General features: G+C 36.4%; 1 protein-coding gene across 7 annotated transcripts in view; it reads left to right on the top strand.

Annotated features, from left to right (window-relative positions):
* Nucleotides 1-25,375, top strand: part of LOC110659834 (ABC transporter D family member 2, chloroplastic) — a 33,247-nt gene that overhangs the window by 5,730 nt on the left and 2,142 nt on the right. For 3 of the 7 annotated variants that reach the window (XM_021817888.2, XM_021817894.2, XM_021817889.2), the window contains exons 3-8: nucleotides 129-196; nucleotides 399-725; nucleotides 835-999; nucleotides 3,425-3,653; nucleotides 4,460-4,701; nucleotides 4,799-5,123. In XM_021817888.2, coding sequence (XP_021673580.2) covers nucleotides 129-196; nucleotides 399-725; nucleotides 835-999; nucleotides 3,425-3,653; nucleotides 4,460-4,701; nucleotides 4,799-5,123 — 1,356 coding nt within the window. Of the gene's footprint in view, nucleotides 1-128; nucleotides 197-398; nucleotides 726-834; nucleotides 1,000-3,424; nucleotides 3,654-4,459; nucleotides 4,702-4,798; nucleotides 5,124-6,665; nucleotides 6,840-25,375 lie in introns of those variants that run through there. The other 4 variants (XM_021817892.2, XM_021817895.2, XM_021817890.2 and 1 more) reach the window with 4 other exon arrangements.

Here is a 25,375-nt window from a genome sequence, read left to right as displayed (position 1 = left end):
TTCTTACCTTCCTTTTATCTCCATTGCTAATTTTAGAACAATAACAATGAAAATGTATGTTATTGAGAACTTCAGGGGCTTTTATAACTATTTCAAAGTAAAACTAATGCTGTAATTTTAAATGCAAGACAAGGATCAAGAACAGTTCACCAAGCAACTGCTATACTACCTGGGAGGCTTTGCTGGAGGAATTCCGGTGAGCACTCAAAAAAAAAAAAAAAAAAAAAAATTGCTTCCTGCAATTCCTTAGGTATTACTCTGCTAGTCTTCTCTCAAGTCTAGTCACATCTTTGGGTACCATCTTTCATACTTTTGAGTTTTTGTTCTGATACCATTTGTATTCTTCCCTTTTACTAACTTTTGTACCCATCTTTATCATTATTTTTTCTTTTTTGTAGTTCTTTGTGCTAAGAGATTATGCCAGAGAAATCCTTGCTTTGAGATGGAGATCTTGGATGACAAAATATTACATGGAACGCTATCTGAAGAATCAAGCATTTTACAAAATTCAATCCCAATCAATCATTGATAATCCCGATCAGCGAATTGTTGATGACCTAAGTTCCTTCACAGGGACAGCCCTTTCTTTCTCATTGATACTTTTCAATGCTGCTGTAGACTTGATATCATTTAGTAACATCTTGTATGGCATTTATCCCCCATTGTTTGTTGTCCTTCTTCTATATTCTGTGGGTGGAACTGCAATTAGTGTTTATCTTGGAAGGGTAATTTTCTTATCTTCAGAACAATCATCTTTCCACTAAATGATTAGTTTTTGGTTTGAAATATGAAAATTCTTATATGGAACTGAAGCCATTTTACTTTCAATTTCAGGGATTGGTGACTCTGAATTTCTTGCAAGAGAAAAAAGAAGCAGACTTCCGCTATGGACTTGTACGTGTTCGGGAAAATGCTGAATCAATTGCTTTCTATGGCGGTGAAGAAAATGAAATGCAACTTCTGCTGCAGCGCTTCAGAAGTGCTTTTGAAAATTTAACAGTTAAGAATATTTGTTTTGATCCTAGATTGTTTACTTATTTCCATTTCCTTGTTATTTCAATCTCGGGCAATTGAATTTTGAACTTAATTCTAGTTTGAACCTAGATTGGGAGGGAAGGAATTGGGAGTCCACTATTAGACTGGAAAGAAATAGCCATGGCACATAGAAGAGGAGGTGTTTATATTAGTCAATCCGTTGCCCTCCCTCCCTTCATTTATTTTCAGTACTAGAAATTCACATTAAATACTTGTGCATGAGTGCAATGGCAGATGTACTCTGTAGGTGAGAGTTCGATTAATGAAAAGACAAGTGATGCATATGATTATCAAGCAACGGAAAATCAGTGATGGTATAATAGAATATGCAAGCAGCCATTAGCTACTTAGATAACATGTGAAAGGTGATAAAGCAATAACAAGTGTAGTGCTATGGAAAGTCAATATTTATGTTTAGTTATATTCCTAATTAGCAGATTCTTAATTAGTAGACTTTATGTATTCCTATTTAGATTCCTAAATAGGTAGGAGTTTTATTCCTAATTAAATAGAGTAATTATAGGAGGTGTGTGTGTGTGTGTGTGTGTGTGTACATATGACCTCCTATTTGAGAGAATGAATGAGAATAATAAAGACGTAGTCTTTTATGGTTCTCTCTCCCTTCTCTTCCTTTTCTTTCCTTTCTTTCTTTTTCTTCTTTTTATTCTTAAATCTTAACATAACATGTAGTTTTGGCTCCATGGACAATCTAACAGGGAGTGAATTTATTTGACAATAAAAATTATTTATCTTTGTTTATTTATTTGTCTTTCTATGCATAGTGCAATGATGCAAGCAATATGGTGAAGACCCCATTTAGATTAGTTGCTAGCAGTTAGCTATTAAAGGTTGATCCCCAAATTATTTGGTTCCTAGGGCAGGGCTATAATTGTATGCAAAATGACAAATCAGGACATAATTTGCTTTTTTCTTTGATTATTGGACAAATAATAGTTTCATGCTCAAATAAATTTCTATCTTTAACTTTTGTGCTATCACAACTATTATTGCATTTCCACTGAACCTTCATATAAACATAATTATGTATGTATAATTTACTTAGTTGCTAATTTATGCATTTTTCATTTTTTTTTTCCTGAATCTTACGCAGGCACACAGTAGGCAATGCATGGACTACACCTGTATTAGTAAATATGCGCTTTCATGCACACATACACAAATACACACATATGCATATAAACTTACAGGGCTGTGCATGATTTGTGGATTGAAAAATCCCTGGAACCAAGCCGAACCTTGGTTCTTTTTTCTTTCCTGGAACCAAAGTCTTCTATTATTCAGTTCCAATTATTGGTTTGGGTCTTTAAAATTTAGTTTTTTTTTTTAAAAAAAAAAAAAAACAAAGGAGGGAGAATATCAGAAAGTTCAGCTTTGAACAAAGGTTCATTGTCACAAACTATGTCAATGTTGCAGCACACTCTCAAAAATTGATGGCGTTGAGAAAATTGTGTGAGAAGGACAAATTTAAGGGTACATATGAGCTCCTTTTTTGGTAATAAAATGAAAAGCAAATGGCATCTAATGAGAAGATAACAAGACTAAATATGTAGGCTAAAAGTGAGGAGGAGGTAATAGGCTGTTATCCAATGACTTGAAAAAGCGTTGAGGAACCTAAGAAGAGCATGATCCATTGTTGCTAATAGGCTGTTGTGGAAGCCAATATAAAGATACTATAATACAATACCTTGGGCTATAATTTGCTAGTGATACGATATTTCTATCAGTGGCAAAAACAGTCATGGATGAAGTTTCACAATTGTGACCCATTATGAACCTCTAAATGTAATCAAGCATACACAATAAATGCTGTGGGCCCGTGGCCATGATATCATAGTGGTAACTATATCCCATTCTAAAGGGTGCAGTTCTATTAAATACCATGGAGATGCATCTGTGGTTGAGGTAGATGTAGAACCCTATGTTTTAGCACCTAAATAATTTTTACCCAATGGAAAATAAATGTGCCATAGAGTTTACATCCTTATATGACTAAAATAAGTTTCAATTCATTATAGTTGGGGATCAAAAATAAAAATTGGCTTACAACACCCTCCTAAAATATAATAACTTGTTGAACTTCAGATTCCTTAATTGGCTAGAAGAAGAATAAGAATTGTTAGTAGGTTCCTCCCTATGGGACAGATTTGGGTCAATTAGGGCTCTAGCTTCTCATGTGAGAAGGTAAGTATACTGCTGCATCAGAAGTGCTCCCAGCAATAATAAATGGCATGACAAGCTGCTATAATCATTTAAATATTTGTTCTCTGTTGTTGCCTTTGGTTTTCTGATTTATTATTGCTACTTTTCTATGCAAATCTGTTCTCGGCATACAATTTCACTTCCTGACATTTATTTATTAAATTTCCAGCAATTGTTGATATCTTCTAGAAATCTAGAGTTCTTCACCAATGGCTACCGGTACTTAATTCAAATTCTTCCCGCTGCTGTTGTTGCTCCTATGTATTTCTCAGGCAAAATTGAGTTTGGTGTTATTAATCAGTCAGTATCTGCTTTTAACCATATCCTTGGAGATTTTTCTCTCATTGTTTACCAGTTTCAATCCATCAGTGCTTTTTCAGCCGTCATTGATCGATTAGGTACTATGCTTGTTGTGCACCTCCCCCTCTCTCTCTTTCACACGCACACGCACACACACATGTAGTCATTCATTCACTCAGGCTTGGTTACAATCCATGAAGTAAGTGAAGTAAGACATTATTTGATCAGTTTATAAGGGAATTTTCGTGGGAATTAGATTACATATTTGCAGTAAGCATGCACTTGTGTTTCACTTTATAATGAAGGGATTGGTTTTTAAGATTTATAATGCAGGGATTGGTGTTTAAGAGCAATTATTTGAAACTTGTGTTCCTCTAGTTATTTTGCCTCCCTCCTGAAACTGGAATGTATAATAAAATGGTTGTAATATTTTCAATGATCTGAGATATCCATGCATCTATTTTTCTTTTGGAGAGACTTTATCTTCCTGCCATTCTTCATTGTTATTATTCCATGTGAAACTTCTTGTCGTTAGTGAAGTTTTTTCTTGGGAGAAAAGAGTTCTAATACTGAACTGATGCAGTAAAAGAATCCAGTTACTTTATCATTTTATGTACTTTGTTTTTATTTTTTGCCCTTTGATTGTGCTGTTTTTCATTAGTCAAATACTTTGGTATTTGCTCCATCTTTTATTGTGTTTCTTTTCTATTAAACATTTGTCGTGCTTGATGTCCTATACTCTCTCTCTCTCTCTCTCTCTCTCTCTCTCTCTCGCCACTTATCATGTTTTCCATATGATGTATTTCATGCTTACAATACAGAAACTGGACAAGGAGATGCTTAATGTGATAGTTGGTCTTGCTTATGAATCGTTGATTTTAACATTGTCACTTTCTATATGTAGGTGAATTTGATGATGTCTTGGATAGCAGCAGCTCTAAGCAACTGCCTGAGTTATCAGAAGAGATTTCTCTTTCATACTGCAATTATAGAAGTTCACTCATTTTGGAGTTTAATGGGTCTATTCCAGTTGACAGTCGCCAAAAATTGCTTAGTATAGAGAATTTGACTCTACAGACACCAACAAGTAAAGCTACACTGATTAGGGACCTGTCATTGGTCATCAATGAGAAAGATCATTTGCTGGTCAGTGAATCAGTTTGTATTTTGATTTTTTTAACATGGCAAGCAAGTAAGTTTGCAAGGTATGAAATTATTCAGTGTTTCATGGGTATCTTAACAGGTAATGGGACCTAGTGGGAGTGGTAAAACATCACTGTTAAGAGCTTTATCTGGTCTTTGGAATGTTGGAAGAGGAAAAATAACTTTCTATCTTAATGATGGGGATGATCCTCAATTGCCCACGTCTTCAGAACTGCCTGCTGATGAAATAAATACCTCACATGAAAATGCTGGGGAACTTGAAGGGCCAATTAATAGAAACTCTAGAGGCATATTTTTTCTTCCTCAAAGACCATATATGGTTTTGGGAACACTTCGTCAACAATTGCTTTACCCTACATGGGCTGACGATAAAACTCCAATGTCAGATGGTACTAAACCAGTAGGTATGTTTTCTAAATTATTATTATTCTTATTATTTTCTTTTTGTGACACAATGCATTATTCTTTATATAGAAGTCCATGACTAATGTTTCTGAGAAACCACACAATTATATAACTCATATGAGAGCTTAAATTCATGATATGTGTTCATTATGTAACAGACCTATAATGCCCTCTGACACAGGGAAATAGGGAGAGAAAGAGATAGAAATGGAGTAGGTTGAGAAAAGAAACAGAAAGGGGAGAATATTTAGAGAGAATTAGAAAAGAAAGAAAAATAATTCTTTTTATTGATTCTTGGAATGAATCTCCTCTAGTACATTTCTCTCATTTATACAGCAAGGACTCCCTCTATACTAACTGTTCCCGCCCTTTCCTGTCAAACTACTTTCAGTTGACTCTCCTCTAACTACTCAGACAACTCTAACTACCTCAGTTACACTTCAGCTACTCTACTCTCTTCCTCATACAACTATAGCTCCATTCTTATTTTTTTCCTCTCCAATATCAACCTCTGCTATATGTAACAGTGTTTTGTGATTAAATAAGCTAACATTGTTTTACAACCAATTTGATTTGAAATTTTTTTTCTCAAGGCTTTATTTGGGCTGATGAGAATTTGAAATGAAGTGGTATTTGAATTTGACAATATATTGATATTCTGTGTTTTCACTTGAAGTTGAAACACAAATCCAAGTCCATATCAGTCTTTATTCAATTGCATGCTTATCTAAATGCAAGGTTAGTTTAGAATACATAGAATTCATTATGTTTAGCATATCATGTATAATTACAATTCATTTTGAAGTATATAGTATGTATGTGTTAGGGCTGAGCACAGTTTGATCTAATCTGAGCATTCGAACATGCTTGAAACTATTTCAAAAGTCAGGGGTATCTAAAATGATATCTCCAAAACATTACTGTGACATCAGAACTCCATCCTGTATTGTCCTGAAAATTCTAGATATTTCAGTTCGGGGATTTGAAGATTCGGATGTTGTAGGTTAATAAGAAATTATTTATTGTCCTAAATAATCCATTTTTAATAAAATCTATCAAGATTTGAAATATGCAATAAAAATCTAAAATATTTGATAACATACACATTAAACTTTAATTTCTTCACTATAACAATTCAACAATAATCTAAAGTTCCAATATTATAAATTTGCAATGTGCTAAAACTAAAGAGAAAAAAACTAAATCATTACTACAGCCAACATTTTAATAAATTATACTAATACCATTAAAAGCATTTAACTAATGCTTGTTTCATTAAATCAAAGCATTCAAAACAAATTGGCCTATTGGCTAAATAAATCCAAACTTTTACGTTAGTTGCTAATTATATTCATGTTATGGAAAGTCAATCACTATATTATTTCTCTGTATATTCTGTATTCTGTATTCCTATTTAGGACTTCTTATTTAGGATTTCTTCCTAATTAGTAGAACACAATTATAGGAATCAATTGTATATATATACCCATGTACAGATTAATTGAAATCAATGAGAATCATCACTTTCTACATGGTATCAGAGCAGGTCATTAATCTAGGGTGACTATTTGTTCTCACTACCCAGCTCAGGAGAGACCTTGGCCGCTGACCGGCCATTTCAACCCTGATCAACATTGCCGGCGTCGCCTCAACCCCCCTCATTCCACCACTGTGTGCTGTTGCCTGATCCAGTATACCATTAAATGACTTCTGAGGTTTGGCTCTCAGATCCTATTTCGGTATTTGCTTGATTTGTGATTTTAGGTTATTTTGCTGCTATAAGCACTTTGGATTAGCGTTTCGGTTAGTTTTCTTTGTCTCAACAAATGGCAGACAATAAGAATGTTTTTTCTGATGTGATTCCGGTGATGACTAAGATCACGGAGCACAAACTTAATAGTTCGAATTACCTGGAGTGGAGTAAGACTGTTAGGGTCTATTTGCGTAGCATTGATAAGGATGATCACCTTACTAAAGATCCACCCACTGATGATACACGACAAACTTGGCTAAGGGAGGATGCTCGGTTGTTTTTGCACCTTCGGAACTCGATTCATAGTGAGGTAATTAGTTTAATTAATCACTGTGAATTTGTTAAGGAATTGATGGATTACTTAGATTTTCTGTATTCTGGTAAAGAGAATATTTTCCGTATTTATGATGTTTGTAAGGCATTCTACCGTGCTGAGAAAGAGGATAAGTCTCTCACGGCTTATTTTATGGATTTTAAACGGGTATATGAGGAACTTAATGTATTGTTGCCTTTTAGTCCTGATGTGAAAGTTCAGCAGGCCCAACGGGAGCAACGGGCTATTATGAGTTTTCTTGCAGGCCTTCCTCCAGAGTATGAGACTGCTAAATTTCAGATTCTCTCCAGTTCTGAGATTTCCTCTTTGCATGAAACGTTCACACGGGTCCTTCGTACAGAGAGTACTCAATCTTTACAGCCTGTCAGTAGTGCTCTTATTAGCCGTAATCCAAATGGACAACAGGGTAATAGAAGAGGAAGTAGAGGAGGAATTACAGGCAATAGAAGTAATCAGCGTAATGGAGAGGCTAGTTCTAATCAGGACTCAAGAGGATTCATTTGTTATTATTGCCATGAGCCTGGCCATACAAAATATAATTGTCCGCAACTTCAGAGGAAAAATCAGCGATCATAGATGGCAAATATGGCAGCAGAGAATTCTACAGTATCTTCCTTTGAGAAAACTATTTTGGTATCTGCAGAGGATTTTGCACAATTTTTCCGAAGATCGTGCATCTCTAAAGCCCGCCGCCCCTCACATCGCGATCACGAGTCAGGTAAATCCACTACATGCCTTGTGTCTTCTTCATCCAAATGGGTTATTGATTCTGGTGCGACAGATGACATGACAGGTAATTCTAGTCTTCTATTTGCTTTTCAGTCTAATCTCACTTCCTCTACTCTTACTTTAGCTGATGTTCTACTTCTTGTGTTATGGGTTCTGGAACTGCGAACCCGACTTCGTCAATTTCTTTGTCTTCTGTTTTGTGTCTACCAAAATTCTCTTTTAATCTACTTTCTGTTAGTAAACTTACTCGTACCTTAAATTGTTCTGTTTCCTTTTTTCCTGACCAGTGTTTGTTTCAGGATCTTACGACGAAGCAGATTATTGGTAGAGGACGCGAGTCAGGTGGTCTCTACATTCTGGAAAATCATGTACCGCGGTCGCTTGTTTGCTCCAGTACCTTAACACCTCTTGAAGCTCATTGTAGATTGGGTCATCCTTCTTTGTCTACCATGAAGAAACTGTGTCCTCAATTTCAGTCTTTATCAGTACTAGAATGTGAGTCGTGTCAGTTTGCAAAACATCATCGTTTGCCTTCTGTGTCTAGAGTCAATAAACGGGCTTCATCCCCTTTTGAGTTAGTTCATTCTGATGTTTGGGGTCCTTGTTCTGTTACATCTAAAACTGGATTTCGTTATTTTGTTACTTTTGTTGATGATTACTCTCGTGTTACCTAATTATATTTAATGAAGAATCGTTCTGAGTTGTTTTCTATCTTTTGTGCCTTTTGTAATGAAATCAAAACTCAATTTAATATTTCTGTGCGCATATTAAGAAGTGACAATGCCAAAGAATACTTTTCAACACAATTTCAGCCTTATATGACACAAAATGGCATTCTTCATCAGTCTTCCTGTGTGGATACCCCATCCCAAAATGGCTTGGCCGAAAGGAAAAATCGTCATCTTCTTGAGGTAACTCTTGCTCTTCTTTTTCAGATGAAAGTACCTAAACACTTTTGGGCGGATGTAGTTTCTACGGCATGTTTTTTGATCAATCGTATGCCGTCTTCTGTCCTTAATGGGGATATTCCTTATACTATTTTGTTTCCTACAAAATCTTTATTCCCTATTGAACCCCGTATTTTTTGTTGTACTTGTTTTGTGTGTGATGTTCGTCCACAGGTTACTAAATTGGATCCAAAATCTCTCAAATGTGTCTTCCTTGGGTACTCCCGGCTCCAAAAAGGGTACCGTTGTTTCTCTCCTACTCTTAATCGTTATCTTGTTTCTGCAGATGTCACATTTTTTGAGTCCACTCCATTTTTGCCTCCATCATCTGTGTATGAGAGTCAGGGGGAGGAGGATGATCTCTTAATATATACTGTCCAACCAATGTCTAGTCCTCTCCCATAGCTTGTTCCTTCTGTTTCTAGACCTACTCGACCTCCCGTTGTTCATGTTTATTTCAGGAGATTGGAGATTCCTGACTCAGATCCTCTACTAGCTACTTCGTTGGGAGATCCTGTACCTCATACTGATCATGATTCTGATCTAGACTTATCCATTGCTCTTCGTAAAGGTAAACGTTCATGTACTTACCTTATCTCTTCTTTTGTTTCTTATAATCAATTGTCTTCTTGTTCTCGGTGTTTTGTTACTTCTTTAGACTCTGTTCCTATCCCTAATACTGTTGATGAGGCACTGTCTCATCCTGGCTGGTGTGATGCTATGAAAGAGGAAATGGAGGCTTTAGATGCTAATGGTACATGGGAACTATTGCCTTTGCCCACTGGTAAGAAAGCTATTGGTTGCAAATGGGTATTTACAGTAAAGGTAAATCCTGATGGATCTGTGGCTAGGTTAAAAGCACGCCTTGTAGCAAAAGGATATGCTCAGACATATGGGGTTGATTACTCTGATACTTTTTCTCCTGCAGCTAAACTTACTTCTATTCGCTTGTTTATCTCTTTAGCAGCTACATATGATTGGCCCCTGCATCAATTGGATATCAAGAATGCTTTCCTTCATGGTGATCTTCAGGAGGAGGTGTATATGGAGCAACCACCTGGGTTTATTGCTCAGGGGAAGTTGGGTAAAGTTTGCAGGCTTCAGAAGTCTCTTTATGGCTTGAAACAAAGTCCTAGGGCATGGTTTGGGAGATTCAGTGAAGCAGTACAGGAATTTGGTATGCAAAAGAGTAAATGTGATCACTCAGTATTTTATAGGCAATTTGAGGCTGGTCTAATTCTCTTGGTAGTCTATGTGGATGACATTGTCATCACTGGGAGTGACTCTGCAGGTATTTCATCTCTTAAAACTTTCCTCCAAACTCGCTTAGGACCAAAGACTTGGGATTGTTAAAGTATTTCTTGGGTATCGAAGTTATGAGAAGTAAGAAGGGTATTTTCTTGTCTCAAAGAAAATATGTCCTCGATCTATTGACAGAGACAGGAAAATTAGGTGCTAAGCCTTGTAGCGCACCAATGACTCCAACTTTACAACTGTTAGCAGGGGATAGTGAGTTGTTTGAAAATCCAGAGAGATACAGGAGATTAGTAGAAAAATTGAACTACCTTACAGTCACTCGTCTTGACATTGCTTATGCCGTTAATGTGGTAAGTCAGTTTATGTCTTCCCCAACTGTTGCTCATTGGGAAGCCTTGGAACAAATCTTGTGTTATCTGAAGGGCGCTCCTGGAAGAGGTTTGCTATATGGTAATCATGGGCATTTGAATGTTGAATGTTTTTCAGATGTCGACTGGGCTGGATCTAAGGTTGACAGGAGGTCAACTACTGGATATTGCGTTTTTATTGGAGGAAATTTGGTGTCTTGGAGAAGCAAGAAGCAGAGTGTAGTTTCTCGATCTAGTGCTGAATCCGAATACAGAGCCATGGCATAATCAGTATGTGAGGTAATGTGGATACTTCAATTACTAGATGAGACAGGTTCTAAGACCTCCCTGCCTGCGAAATTGTGGTGTGATAATCAAGCGGCTCTTCATATTGCTTCTAATCCGGTGTTTCATGAGCGGACCAAACATATTGAGATTGATTGTCACTTTATTCGTGAAAAGATTCAACAACAGATTATCTCAACAAGGCACATCAAAACTGGAGAGTAGTTAGGAGATATTTTCACAAAAGCTCTGAATGGAGCTAGGATTGACTACATTTGTAACAAGTTGGGCATGATTAACATCTATGCTCCAACTTGAGGGGGAGTGTTATGGAAAGTCAATCACTATGTTATGGAAAGTCAATCACTATATTATTTCTCTGTATATTCTGTATTCCTATTTAGGACTTCTTATTTAGGATTTCTTCCTAATTAGTAAAACACAATTATATGAATCAATTGTATATATATACCCATGTACAGATTAATTGAAATCAATGAGAATCATCACTTTCTACAATTCAAAACTTTTAATTTTGGACAATTTAATCATAACTTTCAAAGTTGAAGAGATTTTATCCAAAACCTATAATCTAATTTGGGTATTTTCACTTTTGACACATGGGATGCTAAGTGACTTGACAAGTTATAATTTTTAATTTTTTTATTTGATTCATATGTCTCTCAAATATTTAATTATTTTTCTAAAAGAAATAAATACATAATTATTAAATTATTAGCAATCAGTTCTTGCCTACCTCTTGGTCACTTAAAATTTCAAAATAAAGCTTGATTTTAACAGATTTTAAAGGCTTGAAAAAGTGAAACTAATTAATCATATTCTATAAGCATAGTCAACAAAGTAATTTTTTGTTATTTAAAAAAAAAATCCTGATTCAGCGAAAATATACACATATTATCTTATAATTATTTTTATTTTAAAAATTACATGAAATTTATATAAAAAAAATGTGTATACTTGTACTTTTTGATAATTGATCAATGGCATATGATTTGCCCAATTTCCTTTTTCACTTAAATATGACATGGTATATTTAGCGGAAAGATTGATGAGTGTTTTGATTGCTACCCACTATTCAGATATTTTTAAAATATAATTATTACAATGAGTAATATCATATGCTAGTTTTCGAAGATCATATTAAATTTATCTTGTTGGTAAGATAAAAAAAAATTTCTTTGCTTAGGTGAATTTTGTGTTGCAGGTTGCAAAAAGAGCTCTTTTTTTGCGGAACAATGGACTCATTGTGACCTTGATTGCTTAGAAGAGAGAGAGAGAGAGAGATAAATCAAATAAAAAAAAATTGTGACTTGTCAAGCCAATTGACATCCCATGTAGCAAAAGTCAAAATTTCCAAATTAAATTATGAGTTTTGGATAAAATTTATTCAATTTTGAAAGTTACAATTAAATTGTCCAGAATTAAAAATTTTGGAAATACTCAGCAATGTGCCAAATAAATTTGATAATCTTCTTTGATTCCATTAGGCTGCATCTATCTTCAAATCCAAAATTGCTTTGATTTAACTACATATGATGATGGTATTTTGATTTTTGACTCTTGAGCACATAAGTATTAAAAAAATTAAATTATATATAATTTTAGGTTCTTAATTTTCATATATTGCTAGTTTATTTGTATGTCTATTTTTACAAATTACATTGGATGTAAATTAATATATTGCGAGTTTATTTGTACATATATATTTTTCAAATGTATTCATTTATAATTTCATTTGTTATACTATTTCATTTATGAAATAATAAATTGCTTGTGTATTATCTTCTTATAAATATCACACAATCTTTTTACTAATTCAATTTGTTATAACTAGATTAAGGAAATATGTGATATAGGTATAGCGTATAATGTACAAAACTTAGTATATCATATTAATTTGTTAATTGAATGTGAATGCAATTAAGATAAAGTTTGATTTACTTTTATATTAGTATGACAATTTATAGAGTACACATAATTACAAAGTACTCATTTAGGGTTTAGCATTTTTATAATTCATTGTAAATGTAGCCCAAAATGCATAAATGGTGGAGGAAAAGGGTATACGTATCCTAGTCCAACTAGATAGGGTTGAGGCAGAGTTGAGTACACCTTTTCAACAATGTATGCTCCATCCAGGCTTACTACCTTTTAACAATTTTCGACTATTGAAAAAGCCAAATCGGACAACTTCTTGGCCATTACAATCCTAAAGTAGCACATTATTTTAGCATTGCTTTAACATAGACATTAATCCGTTGATTTGATCAAATATCTTTCCTGTCTTATTAAAATTTTCTGTTATTGAAATCCCTTTAATGTAGCCTTGCAAACATAAAATTCAACCTTTCATGGTGTGTGTTTTTACCAATTCCCTTCCATGGGGAATTTGTTTTACCTTCATCTATGATCTCTTTAATCGTGGGCCCATAACAAAATCAGTTTAAAACAGCCTTCATTACTTTGTTCTTGTTTCTATAGCTTCTAGGAAAGATATGTGTTTCCCATATTTGAAGTGGGGTTTTTCACACTAGTGGACATCTCTTACTCGTATGCTTGTTTTGGTTAATACTTTATCAGAAGAACTAAGGTATATGTTAACAAGGATGGGGAAAGAATAACAGGAGAATGGACTACATGAATAGTAAATAATTAATTCAACACTATGATGTTTCTATGTCACAGCATTGCCACATTCCACTCATTTGTGTGCATTATTGCCTATTGTATGTGAGTTGCTAGTGGAAGCCGTATACTCACAGAGTTGACTTCTACTTAAATAACATTCAACTTTCACTAATTTCTTGGAGTTCTTAGTGTTATAGATCCAAGCTGGATTGTAACACCCCTCACCCGTCTACATTATAGCCGAGCAAGGCATGCTACACGGCGTGCCTGAACACCTAGTCTGTGATTATCTCATTTCTTGAACTCAATTTGATTTTAAGAAGTCATTTATGTAATATTCATATCATGTTGATACTATTGTCATACTTTGTTAAAATCAGTGTTTCAAGACTGGTAATAAAAATTTGGCAAGGTGCCGTCTATATGTAGGACAAACTGTCCTTCCAAACCTGTTGAAAACAGTTTAATATTATGATATCAAAATCTCAAATATTTCACAGTCTCTATTTATCAATAAAGTCAATAAACTTTTACAGTCATTAAACAGTTCTATAATACAGTCCATAATAATTTAAATATATACAGAAAATCTCCATGTTATTTAATATGTACAAAATATTACAAACTTTAGAGCTTTCATAACATTACAAAATACAGGGCCAAATTTCAAATATACAACAAAAGTACAAAATATAAGATATCCTAAGTCCTACCATGTATGCAATGCAGTGCAGATGACTCTGGACTCCTGTGCAGATCTGATGTCTTACCCGGTCGTAGGTCTGCTGGGCTCCCCAGCTGTATCTCCAATACCTACGCGTTACAAAAGCAACGCGCTAAGCAATTTTGCTTAGTGGTGCCAAATATAAAGAAGTATACACTAAAATAAAGTAAATAAAGTGTTTACAAATTTTTTGTGGTGCTGTATGTCAGTAGATTGGATTTAGGTATTTGAATTTAATAGTACTTGAATTACTGCCTGTGTAGCCTATATACTGACCAGACTGGATAAACGGATATACTGGCACTGGGTACCTAGTACCTCGGGCCGTCACACCATAGGTCACAAAGTGTCTCCCGGTGTGCAAATAGCGTGGCTAAAAAGCCATATAGTCAATCTGGCGATAAGCCAAAAATAAATACACAATATGTATAGCCGTAGGCTATTAAAGTCACAGTGCGGCATAATAGGCCGTAAAAACACAGTATGGCATAAAGCTATTTACAGAACAGCTGTCAGAATCCTATTGGCATGCCAACATATCCATACTAGTCAACTAAGCAAACTAGGGCACATTATAAATTAATTGTTTAGTTCTTCAATCTCTGGAGTTTACTAACTATTGTATAATTCACAAGTCAATGCATATGTTGACCTTTTTAGGTAATATGGACAAGTTGTTTCTAGCATCAATATGTCACAATTTATATCTCAATATGCTGCCAATATAGTGCAATTTACCATTTTTACAAGTTGGCATTCATTGCCAAAATGCTTCAAGCATCATTGTATGCAAAATGTCAAATTCTCAATTTTTGTGTGCTAGATTGGTTTAGCTTATAGTCCTATTTCCCTTGGTTTTTAGCTTCTGGTCAAAGAAGCAAAATTGTAACTCTATGTCTTATTGCATGCGGGGCAAAATTTCAGGTTATTCCGAGTTGTGTAGACCAAGATATGGTCAATTTGCTAAAGCTGGACAGATTGCACTTTTAGTGCACAATTTGATCAATTTTTTTGGTCACTTTTCGTTCGGCAGTTTTTGTGCCCGAACTTGTGCAGGCCATTTGACTTGGTTCTGGTCATTTCTGGGCTTTGGTGTCTTCATAAGACTTGTAGATATAGGTCTTAACTATTCATGGTCAAAATTTCAGGTCAATTGGACCTGTTTTGAGTGAGTTATGGCCTAAACACTAACTGCTGCCCAAATGGTCAGTTTTCAGGCCTCAAATGCACTAATTCGGATTTGGTCACTTTTTAAGGTCAGTTTTTAGGCAGAATTTTGGCAACCTTTCTACATGAAAGTTGGCCTATTTGGTGTCTAGTTTCACCCCATATTGGCCTCATACCAATTGGGTTCATAGTTTGGCACTTATGGCCTCATTTAGGTGCTGCCTTCAATACACAACCTGCACAAAGCTCATACACTTCTAATTTAATGTTCCTCCTCCTCCTCCTCATTACTACAATATTCAATCAACAACACTTCTATACATATATTGTACACAATTTTAGCAACAATTCTGGGCAGAATGTTCAAGTGCTCAATGCACACAATCCATCATTAAGTTCAACATTCACTTCCACCAAAATTCAACATACTTCAATGTTAATATTACACATATACTTCAACATATTCATACTTCAACATCACTTACATTTGCTGCCTACAAATTGACATTAACATAAATCATTAATAACCATATATTCACACACAAATTCATGCTATTAGGGGCTGCCAAACATGGCAGTTTGCTCAAGGCTTCAAGGTTCCATTTCACACCTTAAATCTAAACACTACATGTACATACTTATGCACAAACTTACTCTAACTTTCATTTGAATCAATCAACCTTCATTTTCATTCATTAGAAGTAAAAATAACTCAAGCTCAACAAGGGTTCATGGCTGCCGAAAATGGACAAGTCCATTTCTCACTATTTCTTTTATTTCTCTTCACCAAAACACTCACCTCAACCTAAACACAAGCTTTACTAAAGCAAGGGAGGGATTTTGGACCTTACCACTTTTTGAGCTTGTTAAAACTTCACCAAATCTCTTCCTTTTTGTTCTCTATAATCTGCCCAAGAGGTGTGGACCAAGTTTAATGAAAGAATTTAAGTGAAAACATGGCGTGAAGGTGCTTGCATGAGAGATTAGGAAGCTTTGCCCATGGTGTTTTCATGGTGGTCCATTTCGGCTGGAGAAGATGATGCAGAAAACTGAAGTGTTTAGTGGACATACACATGTCCTTTAGGTGTTTAAATACCCCTTAGTACCCCACTCACTTTTAATTAAGTAATTTTATATGTTAAGATTTTAATTATTCACTTTATACCCCATTTCTTGCACTATTAATATAATGTACCACAATTTTAATTTTTAAGACATTTATAAAGTGTAATATCATTTATTTTTAATGGACATTGAGGTCAAAAGGCAATTCTAGATGTCAAATGACCAAAATACCCCACTTCGGGTTATATTTCCGATTTTTTCGGTAATATCGATTTTTGTCTGTTTCTCGATTTTTCGTTTTTCTTTGTACTAATTTATTAATTTTTCTTTGATATTTTTAGTGTCAATTACATTTCAATAAATCTTTATTTATGTCTCAAAATTAAATTCCGAGGGTTCCTTGCGGTCCTGGGGTCGGCAATGGCCTTCCCGGTGCGGTCACTCATCGCTGTGGTGCCGGCTCGTTTAACTTAGTTTCGTTTTCTCTCTTTCATTTTTGTTTGATTTTTCTTGTATTTTCTTTTTATTTATTTCATCATTATATGTCTGTTCACCATCACCGAAGTGTAGTTCCAGACATCCTGACTTGCCTGGACTGTTATTGACTACTGGAGCAACAGAACGTACAGAACACGTGCAATGGGGATGTTACAACTCTTCCCCTCTAAATAAAAATTTTGTCCTCGAAATTTACCTGATGTGAAGAGTTGAGGGAATTGTTGTCTCATTCTCTCCTCACTCTCCCATGTTGCCTCTTCCGTGTTGTGGTGTTTCCATAGGATTTTCACTAGTGGAATTGTTTTATTTCTTAGCTCTTTTACCTCTCGTGCCAAGATTTTAATTGGTTCTTCTTCATATGTCAGGTCAGGTTGTACCACAATTTCTTCTGCTGAGATGACATGTGAAGGATCTGATCTGTATCTTCTGAGCATCGAGACATGGAACACATTATGTATCTTGTCCAGCTCAGGTGGTAAGGCCAGTAGGCTACTGGTCCCACACGTTCAATAACTTCATATGGGCCAATAAACCTAGGGCTTAGTTTTCCCTTTTTCCCAAATCTCAATACTTTCTTCCACGGTGATACTTTGAGAAATACCTTCTCGCCAACTTCATACTCAATGTCTTTTCTCCTCAAGTCAGCATAAGATTTCTGTCGGTCTGAGGCAACTTTCAAATTGGCCTTTATCAGTTTCACCTTTTCCTCTGTCTGTTTTATCAGGTCTGGCCCCACTAGCTTATCTTTACCCAATTCAGTCCAACATACAAGTGTTCTGCATTTTCTCACATACAGTGCTTCATAGGGTGCCATTTGTATGCTAGCTTGATAGCTATTATTATATGCAAATTCTGCCAGTGGAAGGTATCTGTCCCAACTTCCCTTAAACTCAATAACACAACTTCTCAGCATATCCTCGAGGACCTATCACAGATATTCAGTTATTATTATCATTATTATCATTATCAGTTCAATTTATTGTTTATAATACTCAATGAGTTTCAAAATTTACCTGGATTATTCTTTCTGACTGTCCATCCGTCTGAGGATGAAAAGCCGTACTAAAATGGAGTTGTGTGCCCAAGGATTCTTGTAATTTCTTCCAAAATCTAGATGTAAACCTCGGGTCTCTATCAGATATAATGAAAAGTGGAATTCCATGTAGTCTAACTATCTCACTGACGTACAATTCTGCTAGCTTTTCCATTGAGTAGTCAGTTCTGATTGGCAGAAAATGTGTTGATTTGGTTAACCTATCCACAATCACCCATACTGCATCATGCTTCTTCTGAGTGAGAGGTAGACCACTGACAAAGTCCATAGTGACTCGGTCCCACTTCCATTCAGGTATGTTTATGGGCTGTAACAAACCTGATGGAACTTGATGTTCTGCTTTGACTTGCTCACATGTCAAGCATCTAGTTCATAGTCAACTATGCCCTTCTTCATACCTGGCCACCAGTATCGGAGTTTCAGGTCATGGTACATTTTTGTGCTTCCTGGGTGCATAGCGTACACACTGTTATGTGCTTCTCTCAGAATAATGGTTTTCAATTCTTCATCATCTGGAACACACACTCTTTCTTTATAGTACAGGCACCCATTTTCTTTCACTTCATATTCAGTTTCCTTCCCCTTAGTGATTTTGCCCATAACAGCCATTAATTTCTCATCTGTCTTCTGCCCATCTTGTATCTGTTGTAACAGATTCGGCTTCACTTGCAACTCAGCCAAAATAACTCCATCATGAGTTAAGGATAGTTGGGCATTCAGAGATCTTAATGCTATAATAGATTTTTTGCTTAAAGCATCAGCGACTACATTTGCCTTCCCAGGGTGGTAGTCAATTACACAATCATAATCTTTCAAGAATTCAATCCACCGCCTCTGTCTCAAATTAAGTTCCTTCTGGGTTGGCAGATACTTCAGACTCTTATGGTCTGTGTATATGTAGCATTTTTTCCCATACAAGTAATGCCTCCATATCTTCAATGCGAAGATAATTGCTACTAACTCCAAATCATGAGTAGGGTAATTCTTTTCATGTGGCCTTAACTGCCTGGAAGCATATGCGACCACTTTCCCTTCTTGCATGTGTACACACCCTAATCCATTGTGTGAGGTATCACTGTAGACTACAAAGTCTTTTCCAGACATTGGCTGTGTTAACACTGGTGCCTCTGTCAACATAGCCTTCAGCCTCTCAAAACAGGCTTGACACTTGTCATTCCAGTCAAATTTCATATTCTTGTGCAGTAATTTGGTCATTGGAGCAGCTATCAGGGAAAATCCCTTTACAAATCTTCTGTAATATCCAGCTAACCCCAAGAAACTTCTGATCTCAGTTGTATTTCTGGGAGGCTTCCATTCCATTACTGCTTCAATCTTCTTGGGATCCACTCTAATCCCTTCAGCTGATACTACATGTCCAAGGAATGCAATCTCATTCAACCAGAACTCACACTTAGACAATTTAGCATACAATTTCTTCTCTTTTAAAGTCTGCAGAACAATTCTCAAATGCTCATTATGTTCTGCTTTATCCTTGGAATACACCAGGATGTCATCAATGAAGACCACTACGAACCGATCTAATTATGGATGGAAGATACGGTTCATAAGGTCCATGAATGCTGCTGGAGCGTTTGTTAACCCAAATGGCATCACTAGGAATTCATAATGCCAATACCGGGTTCTAAATGCAGTCTTAGGCACATCTGCATCCTTAACCCTTAGCTGATGATACCCTGATCTGAGATCAATCTTAGAAAACATACCGGCTCCCTTCAACTGATCAAACAGATCATCAATTCTAGGCAACGGATACTTGTTCTTCATCATACTCGCTTAATCGCCAGAGTCAACACATAACCTCAGTGTCCCATCTTTCTTCTTTACAAACAGTACCGGAGCTCCCCACGGTGACACACTGGGGCGTATGAACCCCTTGTCTAGTAATTCTTGTAGCTGGATTTTTAACTCTTTCAATTCAGCAGGTGCCATCCTATATGGAGCAATTGAAATTGGAGCTGTACCCGGCATAATCTCAATAGCAAATTCAACTTCCCTTTCTGGTGGTAAACTAGGCAATTCCTCTGGAAACACCTCAGAGAAATCCCTTACTGTGGGTATGTCAGATAAGTTAAGTTTACCTTGTCTAGTGTCAACCACGTGTGCCAGATAGGCTTCACACCCTTTTCTCAACCATCTCCTTGCAACTGTAGCTGAGATGACATTGAACAAGAAATCTGTCCTTTCACCCACAACTATTATTTCTTCGTTCTCAGCAGTTTTCAGAGAGATTCTCTTCAATTTACAATCTACTATTGCCTGATGATGGGATAACTAGTCCATTCCCAAAATCACATCAAACTCATGGAAAGGCAATTCGATTAAGTCTGCTAAGAACTCTTTCCCTTGAATCTTCAATGGACAGCCCTTATACACCTTGTTTATTACCACACTGTGGCCTAGCGGATTTGTGACCAGGATGTCTTGGTCACTTTCCTCCACTGGTATTCCCTTTTCTACGGGCAGCTTGATACAAATATATGAATGAGTAGATTCAGGATCCACTAATGTATGCACAGAAGTATTATAAAGGAGGAACTTACCCTTGATAACATCTGGAGCATCCTGTTCCTTCTGTGCCCTTATAGCATAGGCTTTGGCTGGTTTTCGCATCTCGCTCTCTCCACGCACTGACGCAGTTTACGTGGAAGTACCGTTGCCTCGGCCTTACCCGCCTTTCTACCCTTGAGCCGAGGGGCAAGCCTATCGATTGATACGAGTGGATGTAGCGATTCTGCGTGGACAATCTCGGACTAGGTGGTGCAGAGATCCACACCGTAAACAAGCACCGCCATCCTCCAACATTCACCCTTATGCCATTTTTGGCAATGTGGGCAAGCAATGATACCGTTGGTCCTCACTGCCCCCTGGAGAGCTAGCCATTGAAGGGGTGGACTGGCCTCTCCTTGGTGCAAAGTGAGATTTGGGCCTCTGTGACTGACCCTGACTTGGTGCTCTACTGAAACTCTGAGTATGCCAACTTCTGAATTTCTTGCTAGGGGTAGAAGATGTACCGGTCTGACCCTGACCTCTTTTCTGCTGTCTGTCCCTTCTGTTCTGCTCATTCATTCTAACTTTTTCAACCTTCAGTGCAGCTTCCACTAATTTGGCAAACTCTGTAATCCCCAAGGCTGTAATCATTACTTTAATGTTATCATTGAGTCCTTCCTCAAATCTCTTGCATCTCTCTGCCTCATTAGGGACTATTTCCCGCCCATAGCGGCTCAATCTGACAAATTCTCTTTCATATTCAGTCACTGTCAGCTATCTCTGGCGTAGGGTAATAAACTCCCTTCTCTTCTCTTCCAAGTATACACTGCCCACATACTTCTTTCTGAACTCAGTGAGAAAGAAATCCCAAGTTATCTGTTCTGGTGGCACCTCACTAGTTACTGTATCCCACTACTGGTATGCATCATCCTGCAGTAGTGATACAGCAGCTTCCAAATTCTGCTCTGGAGTACAATGAAGTTGTTTTAAGACTCTTCGATAACTGGCCACCGTGATGTGACAGAATCATCTTCTCTTTTGCCCAGAAAGTCCACTGCTCCAAACTTCCTGAATTTTTGATGTGGAGGTGGTGGTGGTGGCATAACTCCTGCCATCTGTCTAAAGAACTCAGCTATTTGCTGAAATGTGGCTGATGCATTTGGTACTGGTGGAACAGGTTCCCTCCTGTCTCCTGGTTCCGTCATAGATAGAGCATGACTTTCCACTTCCTCATCGACCGCTCTCTGCGATGTGGAGTCCATATTCTGATTAAAATAACAAAACAAATCAAAAGATCTGCATTAGAGTCATCTTAACACTTACAATGTAATGCATGATGTGCAGTTTATTTAGGTCCAGAAACGCCTAAACCGTGCTCTGATACCACTAAATGTAATACCCCTCGCCCGTCTACAGTATAGCCGAGCAAGGCATGCTACACGGCGTGTCGGAACACCTAGTCTGTGATTATCTCATTTCTTTAACTCAATTTGATTTTAAGAAGTCATTTATGTAATATTCATATCATGTTGATACTATTGTCATACTTTGTTAAAATCAGTGTTTCAAGACTGGTAATAAAAATTTGGCAAGATGCCGTCTATATTTAGGACAAACTGTCCTTCCAAACCTGTTGAAAACAGTTTAATATTATGATATCAAAATCTCAAATATTTCACAGTCTCTATTTCTTAGTAAAGTCAATAAACTTTTACAGTCATTAAATAGTTCTATAATACAGTCCATAATAATTTAAATATATACAGAAAATCTCCATGTTATTTAATATGTATAAAATATTACAAACTTTAGAGCTTTCATAACATTACAAAATACAGGGCCAAATTTCAAATATATAATAAAAGTACAAAATACAAGATATCCTAAGTCCTACCATGTATGCAATGCAGTGCAGATGACTCTGGACTCCTGTGCAGATCTGATGTCTTACCGGTCAGAGGTCCTTTGGCTCCCAGCTGTATCTCCAATACCTACGCGTTACAAGAGCAACGCGCTAAGCAATTTTGCTTAGTGGTGCCAAATATAAAGAAATATACACTAAAATAAAGTAAATAAAGTGTTTACAAATTTTTGGTGGTGCTGTATGTCAGTAGATTGGATTTAGGTATTTAAATTTAATAGTACTTGAATTACTGCCCGTGTAGCCTATATATTGACCAGACTGGATAAACAGATATACTGGCACTGGGTACCTAGTACCTCGGGCCGTCATACCATCGGTCACAAAGTGTCTCCCGGTGTGCAAATAGCGTGGCTAAAAAGCCATATAGTCAATCTGGCAATAAGCTAAAAATAAATACACAATATGTATAGCCGTAGGCTATTAAAGTCACAGTGCGGCATAATAGGCCGTAAAAACACAGTATGGCATAAAGCCATTTACAGAACAGCTGTCAGAATCCTATTGGCATGCCAACCTATCCATACTAGTCAACTAGGCAAATTAGGGAACATTATAAATTAATTGTTTAGTTCTTCAATCTGTGGAGTTTACTAACTATTGTATAATTCACAAGTCAATGCATATGTTGACCTTTTTAGGTAATATGGACAAGTTGTTTCTAGCATCAATATGTCACAATTTATATCTCAATATGCTGCCAATATAGTGCAATTTACCATTTTTACAAGTTGGCATTCATTGCCAAAATGCTTCAAGCATCATTGTATGCAAAATGTCAAATTTTCAATTTTTGTGTGCTAGATTGGTCTAGCTTATAGTCCTATTTCTCTTGGTTTTTAGCTTCTGGTCAAAGAGGCAAAATTGTAGCTCTATGTCTTATTGCACGCGGGGCAAAATTTCAGGTCATTCCGAGTTGTGTAGACCAAGATATGGTCAATTTGCTAAAAACTGGACAGATTGCACTTTTAGTGCACAATTTGGTCAATTTTTTTGGTCACTTTTGGTTCGGCAGTTTTTGTGCCCGAACTTGTGCAGGCCATTTGACTTGGTTCTGGTCATTTCTGGGCTTTGGTGTCTTCATAAGACTTGTAGATATAGGTCTTAACTATTCATGGTCAAAATTTCAGGTCAATTGGACCTGTTTTGAGTGAGTTATGGCCTAAACACTAACTGCTGCTCAAATGGTCAGTTTTCAGGCCTCAAATGCACTAATCCGGATTTAGTCACTTTTTAAGGTCAGTTTCTAGGCAGAATTTTGGTAACCTTTCTACATGAAAGTTGGCCTATTTGGTGTCTAGTTTCACCCCATATTGGCCTCATACTAATTGGGTTCATAGTTTGGCACTTATGGCCTCATTTAGGTGCTGCCTTCAATACACAATCTGCACAAAGCTCATACACTTCCAATTTAATGTTCCTCCTCCTCCTCATTACTACAATATTCAATCAACAACACTTCTATACATATATTGTACACAATTTCAGCAACAATTCTGGGCAGAATGTTCAAGTGCTCAATGCACACAATCCATCATTAAGTTCAACATTCACTTCCACCAAAATTCAACATACTTCAATGTTAATATTACACATATACTTCAACATATTCATACTTCAACATCACTTACACTTGCTGCCCACAAATTGACATTAACATATGTCATTAATAACCATATATTCACACACAAATTCATGCTATTAGGGGCTGCCAAACATGGCAGTTTGCTCAAGGCTTCAAGGTTCCATTTCACACCTTAAATCTAAACACTACATGTACATACTTATGCACAAACTTACTCTAACTTTCATTTGAATCAATCAACCTTCATTTTCATTCATTAGAAGTAAAAATAACTCAAGCTCAACAAGGGTTCATGGCTGCCGAAAATGGACAAGTCCATTTCTCACTATTTCTTTTATTTCTCTTCACCAAAACACTCACCTCAACCTAAACACAAGCTTTACTAAAGCAAGGGAGGGATTTTGGACACTTACCACTTTTGGAGCTTGTTAAAACTTCACCAAATCTCTTCCTTTTTGTTCTCTATAATCTGCCCAAGAGGTGTGAACCAAGTTTAATGAAAGAATTTAAGTGGAAACATGGCGTGAAGGTGCTTGCATGAGATATTAGGAAGCTTTGCCCATGGTGTTTTCATGGTGGTCCATTTCGGCTGGAGAAGATGATGCAGAAAATTGAAGTGTTTAGTGGACATACACATGTCCTTTAAGTGTTTAAATACCCCTTAGTGCCCCACTCACTTTTAATTAAGTAATTTTATATGTTAAGATTTTAATTATTCACTTTATACTCCATTTCTTGCACTATTAATATAATGTACCACAATTTTAATTTTTAAGACATTTATAAAGTGTAATATCATTTATTTTTAATGGACATTGAGGTCAAAAGACAACTCTAGGTGTCAAATGACCAAAATACCCCACTTCGGGTTATATTCTCGATTTTTTCGGTAATACCGATTTTTGTCTGTTTTTTGATTTTTCGTTTTTCTTTGTACTAATTTATTAATTTTTCTTTGATATTTCTAGTTTCAATTACATTTCAATAAATCTTTATTTATGTCTCAAAATTAAATTCCGAGGGTTCCTCATGGTCACCGGGACAACGGCCTTCCTGAAGTCACCCATCGCTGTGGTGCCGGCTCGTTTAACTTAGTTTTGTTTTCTCTCTTTCATTTTTGTTTGATTTTTCTTGTATTTTCTTTTTATTTATTTCATCATTATATGTCTGTTCACCATCACCGAAGTGTAGTTCGGACATCCCGACTTGTTCGGATCGTTATTCGACCATCGGAGCAACAGTAACGCATGCAACACGTGCAATGGGGATGTTACATGGATGGCCTTTCATGTAAGTGGACATCAATGCTGAATAAGAAGCGAGAAAAATGAGTGTAATGAGCTCCTAGAGCTAATTAAAGGATGTGGCCTAGAAAGGCCATGAAGATACCAATGAACAAATGACTTCGACAAGTTTTTAAGTCAGCAG

This window comes from Hevea brasiliensis, chromosome 4 (assembly GCF_030052815.1).
Source record: "Hevea brasiliensis isolate MT/VB/25A 57/8 chromosome 4, ASM3005281v1, whole genome shotgun sequence".
NCBI lineage: Eukaryota > Viridiplantae > Streptophyta > Magnoliopsida > Malpighiales > Euphorbiaceae > Hevea > Hevea brasiliensis.
Note: the sequence above shows the minus strand (reverse complement) of the source record. Positions and strands in the feature narration are given on the sequence as shown.